The sequence below is a fragment of the Tympanuchus pallidicinctus genome, unplaced genomic scaffold, assembly GCF_026119805.1.
Source record: "Tympanuchus pallidicinctus isolate F22 unplaced genomic scaffold, pur_lepc_1.0 scaffold5, whole genome shotgun sequence".
Taxonomy (NCBI): Eukaryota; Metazoa; Chordata; class Aves; order Galliformes; family Phasianidae; genus Tympanuchus; species Tympanuchus pallidicinctus.
In genome coordinates, this window is record NW_026294769.1 from 17,123,783 (window position 1) to 17,136,972 (window position 13,190).

At 41.3% G+C, this 13,190-nt stretch overlaps 1 protein-coding gene across 3 annotated transcripts in view; it reads right to left on the bottom strand.

Moving 5' to 3' along the window:
* ELP2 (elongator acetyltransferase complex subunit 2) overlaps positions 1–10,307 on the bottom strand; it is a 32,999-nt gene extending 22,692 nt beyond the window's left edge. For 2 of the 3 annotated variants that reach the window (XM_052704314.1, XM_052704313.1), the window contains exons 1-6: positions 10,171–10,307; positions 10,012–10,090; positions 8,355–8,440; positions 6,456–6,606; positions 5,109–5,186; positions 3,938–4,002 (exon numbers count right to left, since the gene is read on the bottom strand). In XM_052704314.1, coding sequence (XP_052560274.1) covers positions 3,938–4,002; positions 5,109–5,186; positions 6,456–6,606; positions 8,355–8,440; positions 10,012–10,090; positions 10,171–10,302 — 591 coding nt within the window. In that variant the 5' untranslated portion in view covers positions 10,303–10,307. Of the gene's footprint in view, positions 1–3,937; positions 4,003–5,108; positions 5,187–6,455; positions 6,607–7,686; positions 8,294–8,354; positions 8,441–10,011; positions 10,091–10,170 lie in introns of those variants that run through there. The other variant, XM_052704315.1, reaches the window with a different exon arrangement.
* Positions 10,308–13,190: the final 2,883 nt, after the last annotated feature.

A 13,190-nucleotide genomic window follows, 5' to 3' on the forward strand; every position in this document is an offset into this window, starting at 1 on the left:
ATAAACATAACCTCAACACTTGAGATTCACAGTGACAATAACATAGTCCAGATTGCCCTTTGACAAATTTCATTAGTAGTATACTTCTATTTGTAACAGGTGGAATATTCCATTTTACAGACTGGAGGAAAGGGCTGACCTCAAGAATGTCAAAAAGGAAAAGTGCAAAGTCTGGAGAGGAATAACCCCAGGTTCCAGAATGAGCTTAACCAGAAAGGACCTGGGGATCCTGGTGGATACCAAATGAACATGAATTACCAGTATGCCCTTGTCTCTAAGAAAGCTAATGGTATTCTGGACTGCATTAAGCAAAGTATGGTGAGCAGATTCACAGGGGTGATCCTTCCCCTCAGTACCAGTGAAGCTAGACCTGGAGAAATATGTCCAGTTCTGAGCTCCTAAGTACAAGAGAGACATGGAACTCCTAGAGAAAGCCCAACAACGGATGACAAAGATGATTAAGGGACTGGTGCACCTCTTCAGTGAGGAAGGGCCGAGAGAGCTGGGACAGAGCAGGAGGCTCAAAGAAACATCAGTTGTATACAAGTAATATAAGGGAGGGTGCAAAGAAGATGAGGGCAGCCTCTTTTCAGTGGTGCCCAGTGATAGTATAAGAGGCTGCAGAGGTCCAAGTCTTTCTTTGCCAGACAGTAGATGTGATTTACCTCCTCTATCCAGCTGACAATCTTCTCAGAATTAGAAAGAAGCCAAATTATCTTTGGTTCTCTTACTTTGCTTTTCAACCAAAGCAAATTATTTGAGGGAAATCACTAAATATACACAACCAAATTTTCTTACAACCGCCAAGCTCAACATATGGGCATCGTTTTAAAGCTCTATTTTGATAGTATGGTTTGCTTTGCTTCCCCTTCATAGGACCATAACATCTCAAGCAGGAAGACAAAATTATTTCTTAGAGATTTTTCCCTAAGTACTTTTATAAATCAATAGCCTCTTTCAGGAACACAGAAAAGCAAAGAGACTGTTTACTTTCTACTAAACACTCTAAGGGATGTCCAAATGGAGGATCATCCACTCCATTTCAAAAAAGAAGCAGTTTTACAAATAGTGATATTTCAGCTGTCAAATTCATGGGATTACCCAAAAAGCAGCCTGACTCAACTAAAAAAAATAACCTGAAGATATCTCGCCCTTCCTCTGACTACAACAATGCCATCAGAGTTTCATTAGTACGTCCCATTGCCAATTTACATTCTACCTCTGTACTCATAGTCTTACTTAGATTTCTAAAAATTAATAGAGCTGAGCTATGGGACCTTACCAGCAAAGGAAGAATGTAGAAGTTCAGGTTCTAACTTCCCCCCAACATCAAGTTCTGCTGAAAAGTGACAGGACAATAACAACACTTCCCTCAAATAACTTTAAAAAAAAGAGCTATAGCAGCCATAAAAGATGTCAGCAAATCTGAGAGAATCTGACTGAAGAGGAGAATCTCCCTTTAGCAGCCAGGAAGGAATTTATGGCAGGAAACTCCAAGGATGTTTTCATTCTGTTAATAGCTGTAGTGTACCATACATGCATTTTTAATCAAAATGGAATCAAATATGTGCTTTTCACTTCACATTCACGTTTCAGGAAGACAGAACCAAACAGAAGCCTCACCTCACTGAGAGAGAGGGCCAGGGTGAATGGGATGAGGATTAACAAGGCCAAGTATCGGGTCCTGCACTTTGGCCACAACAACCCCATGAAGCGCTACAGGCTTGGGGATGAGTGGCTGGATGACTGCGAAGAGGAAAGGGACCTGGGGGTGTTGGTTGATGCTCGGCTGAATGTGAGCTGACAGTGTGCCCAGGTGACCAAGAGGGCCAACGGCATCCTGGCCTGCATTAGAAATAGTGCAGCCAGCAGGAGCAGGGAGGTGATCATCCCCCTCTACTCAGCACTGGTGAGGCTGCACCTTGAGTACTGTGTTCAGTTTTGGGCCCCTCACTACAAGAAAGACATTGAGGCCCTGGAATGTGTCCAGAGAAGGGCAACAAAACTGGTGACGGGTCTGGAGCACAAATCTTATGAGGAGCGGCTGAGGGAGCTGGGATTGTTTAGTCTGGAGAAGAGGAGTCTCAGTGGAGACCTCACTGCACTTTACAACTTCCTGAAGGGAGGATGTGGTGTAAAAGGGTTTGGCCTCTTCTCCCAGGCAAATAATAGGACCCGAGGAAACGGCCAGAAGTTATACCAGAGGAGGCTTAGGTTAGACATTAGCAGGAACTTTTTCTCTCAGAGGGTGGTCAGGCACTGGAACGGCTGCCCAGGGAGGTGGTGGAGTCACCGTCCCTGGCAGTGTTTAAGATGCGCCTGGATGAGGAACTATGAGATATGGTTTAGTGGCTTGTGGTACTAATAGGAATGGGAGGGTGGTTGGACTAGATGATCTTGAAGGTTGTTTCCAGCCTTACAATTCTGTGATTGTGTGATTCTGTGTGACAGAGACTGACTCTAAATTCCATCTCTGCCAAGGTAGCTGGTATGTGAAAATACTTCATAGAATTGAAGGTGTGAGGGGAAAAAGAAAAAGTCAATACAAAATTCCACACCTTTTTTACATGAATAATGTTTCCTACATCCAAAAATGACAGCAGTATAAACTTGCCTACATGAAGCTGGAGATTTAACTTATTTCAGTTACCTTCCTCGATCCATCCACAGACTGCAGTTAAGAATGCTGTTATCCTCAAAAGGCATACAGCAACTGGCAAAATAAGTTATGTATGTGTAAATATTTTGGACAGCTAAATTGCATATTGTTTGCTAATCTGAGTCATACAAAAAAAAAAAACCAAGATGCAAATTGTAAATATAAAAATTAGCTGCACAACACCTGATGTACATATCCTTCTTTAGCACTACTACACGAGCACATGAGTGCTAGTTCTTAGAGAATGTCATTAAACTGATTTAACTCATAAGCTACACACTGGGGAAAAAAAGAAAAGAAAAAACTTAGAAACTGACTCCATTTTCCTAGTTAGCAGTGAAGATATCACTGAACACAAGAAATAAAAGGATGAAGCATTTCTTTTATTGACAAAAAGTCTTCTTGTATATGACTACCTGAATAGGCAGAATAACCTATAGGAAGCTTAATCTTTTTTAAAAGGCCTATTCTTCAAAAATCCTGGGAGACTGTATTTGAGCAGAAAGTGAGTGGTTCCCATTTACGTTGGTTTTAGTTAAGGTTTTTGATTGGTAAATTCATTTGGGCTTTGGAGGAGGGTCCCTGGTTGTTCAACTTTTTTTAAAGGGACCGAAAAGAAAGAAGTGTCACTGACCTCTGGTGTGGAAGACAATTATGGAACACATTCTTTAGGGTCTAACAAAGCTGCTGAACAGACGCAAGAGGATAATTTATTTGTAGTGCACCAGAGGGAACACTTAACCATATGGAAGACTAAGTATTGTCAGCTTCCAAGTAATACATGAAAAATGTGTATGCCAAGAGAATATCAGATATCGTTTCAAATACTCGTTTAGTCATTCAGAAACATCCAGCACAAACAGCATACTTAACAACAAAAATACAATTCTACAGATGAAAATATCAGCTTTACTGCAACAATTCACAGACTGAAAAAAAAAAACCCTCATCATTTCCATATGAAACACTCAGCACATGGATACTGAGTAATCAGGGACAGTCATAACTATTCCTTGTCAGTGGGAACAAAAACTACAGGCTTCTTCACATAGGGAAATATTAGGAGGAATAACGCTTCTACTGGATCTGGGTTGAACATTCTGTACAAGAATTTCATCATTACCTAGAAGATGAATGAATTATTTGAACAGAGGTGGTTGCGTGCGATTGTTATCTGGAGACAGATAATAATTAGTGAAGAAATTAAAAAAAAAAAAGATACATATGAGAAGAAGCACTGTGTAATGTTCAAAGCAAGAGACAAAAAGCTGTAATTACCTGACCATTCTGCTGTATAAACAAGTTTATTTTGCAGTCATCACCACCACAAGCCAGTACTGGTACTGAAAATGAGGAAAAAAAAGTCTTCATTACTAAATTTACAAAATTTAGTGTTCTAGGATATGAGAAATAACAAATAAGAAAAAGCAATAAAACAATACAAATGTATAGTGGGCCAAGATACCACTGCTTTAACATATTCTAAATTAGATAATTAATATTGTATGAACGAAAATTTGGTATTTCAGGAACATAAAGCTCAGAAGTTCTTTTGGCACCTAAGTAATATCTGCAGATGTTTAATTTGAGTAGTTTTCTTCATGCTAACGCATCTCCAAGGAAGCTCAAGCACCAGAGATTTGTGTTGACAGCAACAAAATTAATACAAATAAACAGCATTTCCTCTAAATACAAAAGGAGCAAATAGCAAAACAAAATGACTCACAACTAAAACAGTTTGAGTCCTTGATCAACTGAAATGAGTATATGGATGGACACAGTTATACAGCAAATAAGAACGAAGACAGACTTACTACATGCAAGAATATGAAAGCAGTTAGCATTGTTACACATCTACTCGAGCTTTCAGCAGTAGGCAGCTCGTAGAAACTATCTAGGAATCAGGCAAAAAACACCAGTCTGTTGACTTGAGCAAACCAAAGTTAAGACTGAGGGAAAAACATGAGAAGGTAGGTAGAAGATGCTGAAGAAAAATAGTTAACACTTGCTCCAGTCCTTTTAGATCTAAAGATAAAGCAGTATTGCAAGGGACTGGAATAGTAAAAAAAAAAAAAAAAAAAAAAAGGAACAAATTAAAGAATTATGAAGAAATAGTTACCAAGGCTAGACAATTCATTTCTCAAGTAAGGGCAGATTACAAAACGCTGAGTTTCACTGAAGTCAGTTACTTCATTTTAAAAAAGTCATTAACATGAATTTTGAGAACCACTTTGAAAATGCCACAGTCAGACAGAATTATTCAAATTGCCTAGAAAAATTCAGCTGAAGTCTTTGAGTACAGGCAGAAGTTTAGGCTAATTCCCTAGGAAACAAAATATATGGCACAGGAGTCTGAAGTTGGTTAAATGAAAACCTGCTACACATGGGAAATTTTAGATTTTATTTTTTCCTGCACTGATATTCAAGATATGCTGCTCTACTTACTCACCACTGCTGCCAGGCAAGAAGGATAAGGAAACATCCATAACAAATCCATTTCCAAACTGCAGAACTTCAATGCATTTAACTGAAAAATGAGAACAGACACTGTTGAACTCATTCATCGTACCACAGTTACATTGCCATCTCTTTTTATATTACGTAGTTAAAATTTCCTGTTCAATTTTATTTTAAAGAGCTGCAAGACTTTTTTTTAAAAGCCATTGATTTTTAGAGGGAAAATTACCCTCAATTTCATTTTCTGTGGGCTCATGGCAATCCATCCAGAGTTAGCCAAATTACAACATAAGTCACTATTCTCCATCAAGTATTAAAACTGTACAGCTTCCTCCAGTAACACATCAGAAGCAATAAATATTCCAAATTACATCCAGTGGCAAAAGCATTCACTACAAGGAAAGCAAAAACTGAATTCTTTGCTACAAAAGCAGATAAAGATAGGAGCAAATCCAGCCTTCCTCTCTTCAGCCTTGAGATCCTAGGAAGCGATTAAACTGGTGAGCCACCGAGATCAGAGTAACAAACAGGATGGCAGAACAACTTTCCTACAGAAGTAGAATTAAAACGGAATTGTTTTTTCTGCTTCTGAAACCCACAACAGCAAGACCAAAAGGAAAGGATAGGACGTCGGTGTCCCCTGGGAGCATGAGAAATGCCTTCTAGAACATGGGGCTGAAGACTGGCAACTCCCAACTACTTATCTCACTCAATAAGCCAACGGGAAATCCTCAGTACCCCAGATAGCAAAGAAAGTAGGGAGAGATGTAGTCAACACAACTTGACAAGTAACACTTGATATCTAGATTATCCATCCTAATTATTCTCTCTGACCATACAATAAGCCTAGTTCAACAGAAGACCTACTATCCTATATTTCATTGGACTCAAGTCAGTAGTAACAAGTGACTAGTTTAACTTCACTTTTCTCATTCCAGCTTCATTTTACACAGTAATTTTATTTCACATAAGCAAACACAGAGCTAGCTTGTCCCATGTTACAAGGAAAAATGATGATCAGATTCTGAATGCAAATCAATAAGAGGCTGTTAAGTTCAGCCAACTCATCTGATAAAAAACAAAGATAAGTCATTCTGAGGAACAAATTTGACCCAAAACTGCTAAGCTTCTATAGCCCCCAGCTTTCAAAAAAAACAATGTAGTTAAGACAAAGCTTGAAGGGAAATCAATGTGGTTGCATTAGAAGATGTTAGTATTTAGCCAAGTACTTCAACGGATGAATATTCATCATTTTTATTAAGCCAGTATGTTGTCTTTCAATTAAAAAACAAAACATTGTCCCTAAATTTAAAAGAAAAAAAAACAAAAAACACCCTACTTTCTGAATCATGTCGAGACCAAATCCTCACAGTAGAGTCAGATGCTGCAGAAGCTATTAACAGATTTAAATCAGGTTCATCTGACTGGTAGACAGCATCCACAGCACAAACAGCTTCAGTATGGCCTTCGAGAGGAACGCTTTTCACAAGCTGAAAACATAAGAAAGTTTTATAGAGTCAAAAAAAAAAAAGTCAAGCACAATTAAACTCCAGCAAATTATCCATGAGAACTTTTAAAAACATTTTAAGGAAAGGAGGGGAAAAAAGAAACAACAATCCTTAGTACTGAAAACAAATTGTACATTTATGGTGGTGGGGCTTCTGCCAAGCTATGATTAAGCTGTAACACATTCTATAAAAAACAGAAAAGGGATACAGCAGTAATGAGCATGAACTTGACAAGTTCTCTTGTGTGCACTAGAAAAACTTCACCTTTCCTTGAGGCTGCCTGGATATATGATAGAAGTTAGGTTAGGATGAGCAGTTTTTCTTCCTTTTTCTCATTCACGTGCCCCTACCTATACAGGACATCTCCCAAAAGTACAGAGGACCTTAGCAATTTAGGCAAAATAGAGAACACAATGGAATAAGTAGCAGCTACAGCAGCTCTGTTCTGTGGGCTTTCACAAATCAAAGATTTCTTTAAAATACTGACAAAACCCAAATCTCTGAATTTAGACTTAAGTTTCTTAGGGAATTGATATTTTGTAATCCACTCCTCATAAATACAAATAGCAAAACGAGAAGCTTTTAATTCTCAAACTAGAAGAAGTCTAGCTTTTATCCAAATTGTCATCACTTTCCAAAAGATAGCTTAGTAAGCCCTAGTAACATTTCTAATTGGTTCAATTGAGAACTTTGCTTGTTTAACGTACACTTGTATAGAACAGTCATTTAAATGTGCAAATTTAGTCACATTCTTTTTCAAAGGTTTAAATGAGGCTGTGCACATTAATGGAAGAAGTTACTAAATAAATCTGTACATTATTTTACATCAATATGTTAAAAGTTACAACAGATGAAAAACAGAAATTACTCATTTCCAAGAACATTCCTCCAATAAACAAGACTGATAATGATCACTATATGGACACTTTCCCCCATTGTGTTACTATGTTCATGCATTTTAAAACATAGTCAAAAGTAGTATGAGATAGCCTCTGAAATAGGTTATCTACACAACATTCACAAGCAGTGCTTAATATTTTAAAAATAAGTTATATAACACACCTTTTCCTACATTTCAGCCCATTCTGAAGTCTGTTATGTCACACTTCATCTTCTTCCTTCCATTTTTACAGTATGAGTAATACATAAGCAAGCCTTTTTACTTGTCTCAACATTTTTGACTGAAATCAACTGTTGCAGAAGTGCTTTTTTAAATACCTATCCTACCTCGTGTATCACCCTTGTCAGACTGCCTGTGTATAAAACACAGTCATGCAGATTGAAACCACTAAAAAAATCAATGTAAAGAAATTAGAAAGAAGGACACATAAAACATACCAAAAATGAACTTCAGAGTATCAAGATATTACAGCAGTTTAAAGAAAAGTTGGAGAGGAGAAAGTTGAAAACTCATAATCAGACAAATAGGGTATTTTAGACAAGCTAGACAAATCCACATGATGACTGGTTGGCTGATCTCAAAAAAGATTAACTACAGAAGAGAAGAAACAACATTTAGGTTAAATCATAGCATGATATAGTATCAGCAGTCTAGAGGAAATGCACATGGAGCTTCAACTGTCATAGTGCAATAAAGAGGTACAAAAACTACAGGCAAAACAAATAATTTGATTTGAGGTATACAAAAAAAAAAAAAAAAAAAAAAAAAAAAAAAAAACAAGGAAAAAGGGAGGAGAGAGAAGCTTTAAAAGGAGGATATTTCTACTTACCTGATCATTCCAAACTCCTGTCCCATTCCGCTCCCAGAGAATGAGCTTTTTATCAGATGCACCAGAAACTAACTCAGTTTCAGTTGCTAAAAAACACATTCCACAACTTTTGTGAGCTCTTACTTTATAACAGCGGTCAGCAACACAAAGCAGTTAAATTGTTTACTGCTTACATAAGTAACTACTTATCACAGTTATCAATTATACACAAAGTTCTCATTAAAATAAAGTATGAGCCATGAAAGTTGCACAGTACATGAGAACTCAAGAGCAAAAGAATTACTCAAAATAGGTAGAGAAGAATTACAGAAATACTCAACACTTCATATGAATATGATGGATATCTTTCTAAAAAGATTCTCAAATGCAACAGAGTAATTTAATATGTTTGTCTTTTTGAGGAACAGGAAAAAAAAAAACAAATAAAACAACAAGAAAGCAAGAAAATTATGACTCCACAGAACATGAACCTTCACATGAAAACTTAATTTCAGGCTGTATGAGCTTTAACAAGACCAAGTGCCAAGTCGTGCACTTTGCTCTCAACAATTCCACGCAATACTGCAGGCTTGGGGCAGGTGGCTAGAAAGCTGCATAAAGGAAAAGGATCAGGTGGTACTGGTCTATACTCAGCTGAACATGAGCCAGAAGCATGCTCAGGTGGCCAAGAAGGCTAATGGCATTCTGACTGGCGTCAGAAATAGTGCAGCCAGCAGGAGCAGGGAGGTCATCATCCCTCCCTCTACTCAGCTCTGATGAGATTGCACCTTAAGTACTGCATTTAGTTTTGGGCCCCTCACTACAAGAAAGACACCAAGGCCCTGGAACGTGTTCAAAGAAGGGCAACAAAGCTGTTGTGGAGTCCAGAGCACAAGTCTTATGGGGAGCAGCTAAGGGAACTGGGATTGTTCAGCCTAGAGAAAAGGATGCTCAGGGGAGACCTTATCACCTTTTATGACAAGAAAGGAGGTGGCAGCAAGATGGGGGTCAGCATCTTCTCCTGCATAACTGGCGATAGGACAAGAGGGAATAGCCTCAAATTGCACCTGGAAAGGTTCAGATTGGATATCATGGAAAATTTCTTCTCGAAAAGAACAGTAAGGCAGTGGCACAGGCTGCCCAGGGAGGCAGTGGCACAAGCTGCCCAGGGAGGCAGTGGACTCACCATCCATGGAGGTGTTCAAGGAACATGAAGATGGGGCACTGAAGGACAAGGGCAGTGGGCACGGTGGGGATGGGCTGAAAGCTGGACTAAATTATCTTACAGTTCTCTTCTAACCTTTATAACTATATGTTGCCAAGTTCTCAGAAAACAATTTGTTTTACTTAAAAACCACAGAACAAGAAAAGACACACACAGGCACAAAAAAATAGTATTAATATAGAAAAAAAAAATAGAAAACACGTAAGTGTAACCATTTGAAAGGATGCCAGTTTATATCTTTATTAAGGAGGAACGGCTTCACCTCAGTGCTTAGCAACACTCCCCTCCAAAACAAACATAGGCACAATATAATAAGAGTCTGACAAGCAGCCCCACTCCCTTTCCTCAAAAAGCTTAAGGACAGGAACACGTGCCTTCAAGAACTGCACTCAGTAACTTTAAAACCTGGAATTACCACAAGGGCCCCGCAGGCCTCCCATACCACCTACTCACCGCCGTCCCGCCGCCGTGCCCAGCGCACGCAGTTCACCCTGCCGCCGTGCCCGCGGAGCGCTGCTACCGTCCGCCTGGCCTGCGGGATGAGGAGAAACACCCGGTGTTAGGCCGCGCCGCCGCCAGGACGGCCCCACCACGCCTCCCCACCCCGCTCACCGCCGGCTGGTAAAGTATGACGTCCCGGCAGCTGCCGAAGGCGAGGAGCCCCTCGCGGCCCCAGGACACGGCCCCGCCGCCCACCCGGTTGGCGCAGCAGGCGACATGGCATACGGAGACGGGCGCCGCCATCTTTCCCCGCCGGCCACGTGCGCAGCATGGCGCAGTTCCTATAGCAACGACCAGTCACCATGTTGCTGTGGCCTCTCCGAGCGTGCGCGGGTGGCGGCGCTGGCGTTGCGGCCGTGGAGCCGAGCCGAGCCGGCATTCCTCGTAGGGCTGGCCGAATGCTGGGTCCTTCCCGGTCAGTTTGGCGGCAGGCATGGAAATGAAGCGTAAACAGAAGGGAAAAGGAAGTTGTTTTTGTTTTCTGTGCCTGTGTTCAAACACTCGCTGGTTCCTGCGGCATTGTGAGAGCTTAAAACTTTTCTAGGTTCGTTTCTGTTTACTTTCGACTGTGTGCATCCAGGTGCTGTGGCTGCCTGTACACCGAAAGGAGTGCACAGATATGCGAAAAGGATTTGCTGGGGCTGAAGGCTTTCGTTCAATAAATGCAAACGTTGCTTACAGACAGAAGATAGCTACGTTAATCACAGATGGGATTGGGTGCAAGGAGGGCTGAGGTTTCTTTTGTTTTTCTTGTTTGGCAATTTGTTTATGAGCTTGCCATCTTCTGTTTACACCTCTCAGAATGATTTCAGATGCTTTTGTGAAGTATCCACCCAATATTTCACATTTCACTCTTCTTCACAAGGAGAGTAGTTAGGCCCTGGAACGGGCTGCCCAGGGAGGTTGTGGATGCCCCATCCTTGGACGTGTTCAAGGCCAGGTTGGACGGGGTCCTGGGCAACCTGATCTGAATGTGTATGTTTGGTGGCCCTGCTAGGCAGGGGGGTTGGAACTACATGATCCTTGAGGTCCCTTCCAACCCGGGTGATTCTGTGATTCTGTGATTCTGTGATTTTGGATGTTAGAAGTCGCTTCCTGCTACTAAAGAATTCTAGATCTTTTTGTCCTTGGGGATGGACGTTAATATGATTGAACCTGTCATATCTGAGAATAGAATCACAAAATCATAAAACCACTGAGGTTGGAAAAGACCTCTAAGACCATCTAGCTCAACGTCAGCCCACCTCCACCATGCCCATTGACCACGTTCCTCAGTGCCAAATCCACATGGTTCTGAACACATCCAGGGATGGTAACCCCACCACTTCCCTGGGCAGCCTGTTCCAAATATATCACTGCTCTTTCAGAGCAGAGATTTTCCCCAATATCCAACCTGAACCTCTCCTGGCACAGCTTGAGGCTGTTATCTCTTGTCTCATTGCTGTCATCTGGGAAAAGAGGCCAACCCCCCCCACCTCCTTTCAGGCAGTTGCAGAGAGCCATCAGGTCTCTCCTCAACTTCTCCAGACTGAACAATCCCAATTCCCTCAGCTGCTCTTCATAAGACTTGTACTCCAGATCCTTCACCAGCTTTGTTGCTCATCTCTGAACACACCCCAGAGATACATCTGTCCAAGAAAGAATTACAAAGCTAAGTCACTGCCTGCGGACTGTGTTTAATATTCCAGATTATTATGATGTTCTGGATAACTGCCATAGAAATCAGAGGAATCTGCAACTAAGCAACAGCGGAAGTACAATGGGCTGATTTGAATGTGTCTGAGTATGCCTATTTTTCAAGACAGAAGACAGATCATAGCAGATTAGACTCCATCCATTACATTTTTCTTTTGTGATTTATTTACGTATTTATTGCCCTTTCTGCCCAGGAGATTGAAACCAAATCAAGACAGATCAAAAGACAAAAAATCAAACAAGCAAAAAAAAAAACCTGTCTAAAATTGTAGTGTTATTTGCATGGTATCTGTCCTAAATAAATGGAAAGATTGGAGCTTGATATAAATGTATTACTTTGAAACAGAAAATGAGAAAATAGCTGTGGGACAAGGAGGGGGGGGTAAGCTATAAGGGGAAATTTAGGTTAGATTTTAGGAAAAAAAATAATATTTCCTCAGAGGGCAGTGAGACGCTGGCACAGCTGCCCAGAGAAGCTGTGGCGCCCCATCCCTGGAGGCACTCAAGGCCAGGCTGGATGGGGCCCTGGGCAGCTGAGCTGGGGGGGGGGCAGCCCTGCCCACAGCACAGGGTGTGGATGGGTTGGCTTTGAGGGCCCTTCCAACCCAAACCATTCTGTAATTCTGTGACTGCCTACACATGTCCTGTGCATCCTATCCCCAGGGAGCGCCTGCAATATTCTGAAATAATTAAAGCTGCTCTGAACAAGCAAAGCTGAGAAGTCTGTGGTGGAGGGAGCAGACAGCTCTCCTGGCTGTGCAGAGAGAAGTCAAGTGGGAAAGGAAGCAGCAGAAGGCAAAGAAGCAGGTGTGCAGAGGAAGCAGCCTCTGCACTGCACACCAAATCCTCTGGACCTTAAACCACTCCTGCATGGCGTTTCTCTCCCAGTATGCCTGCATGTTCTTGGGTACTGGCTGGCAGCAGCTTGGCAACCTGACAAAAATGTTGCAGCTGGGCACAGCTTTTCCTAGTGGGTGCAAGAGGAAAGACGCTGTGCCTGATCAGGAGCAAGATACAACAAGAAATGTTGGCTGCTAAGAGAATAAATGTCTGTACAAAATGCATGGATCCAGTCATCAAAGCATGCTTTAATGGACAAGTGCCATCTGGAGAATGGTTACACAGCAGCCAAGTTGCACAGCAGCCCCCTTTCAGTGTGCCCTGACAAGGTTGGAGTAAGGGCTCTGGCAGAAGGAGGTCAGGCTTTGCCAAAAAGCTGAAGTTATGTTTGCAGTTGTAGGAATGAAGCTGGGTCTGGCTGCACTTGTGGACATAGGCATAACGTTTTCCAAGACACCTTTGGGTTGGGGATTCCTCTGTGACATGAAAAGTTTCCTGATGATGATGCCCCCAGATGGAATAAATCAGCACAGAATTTGGTCTTGCAAGTCCTGTGAGGAGTACTGTAACAGGACTGCAGAGTAATGGCTAAATAG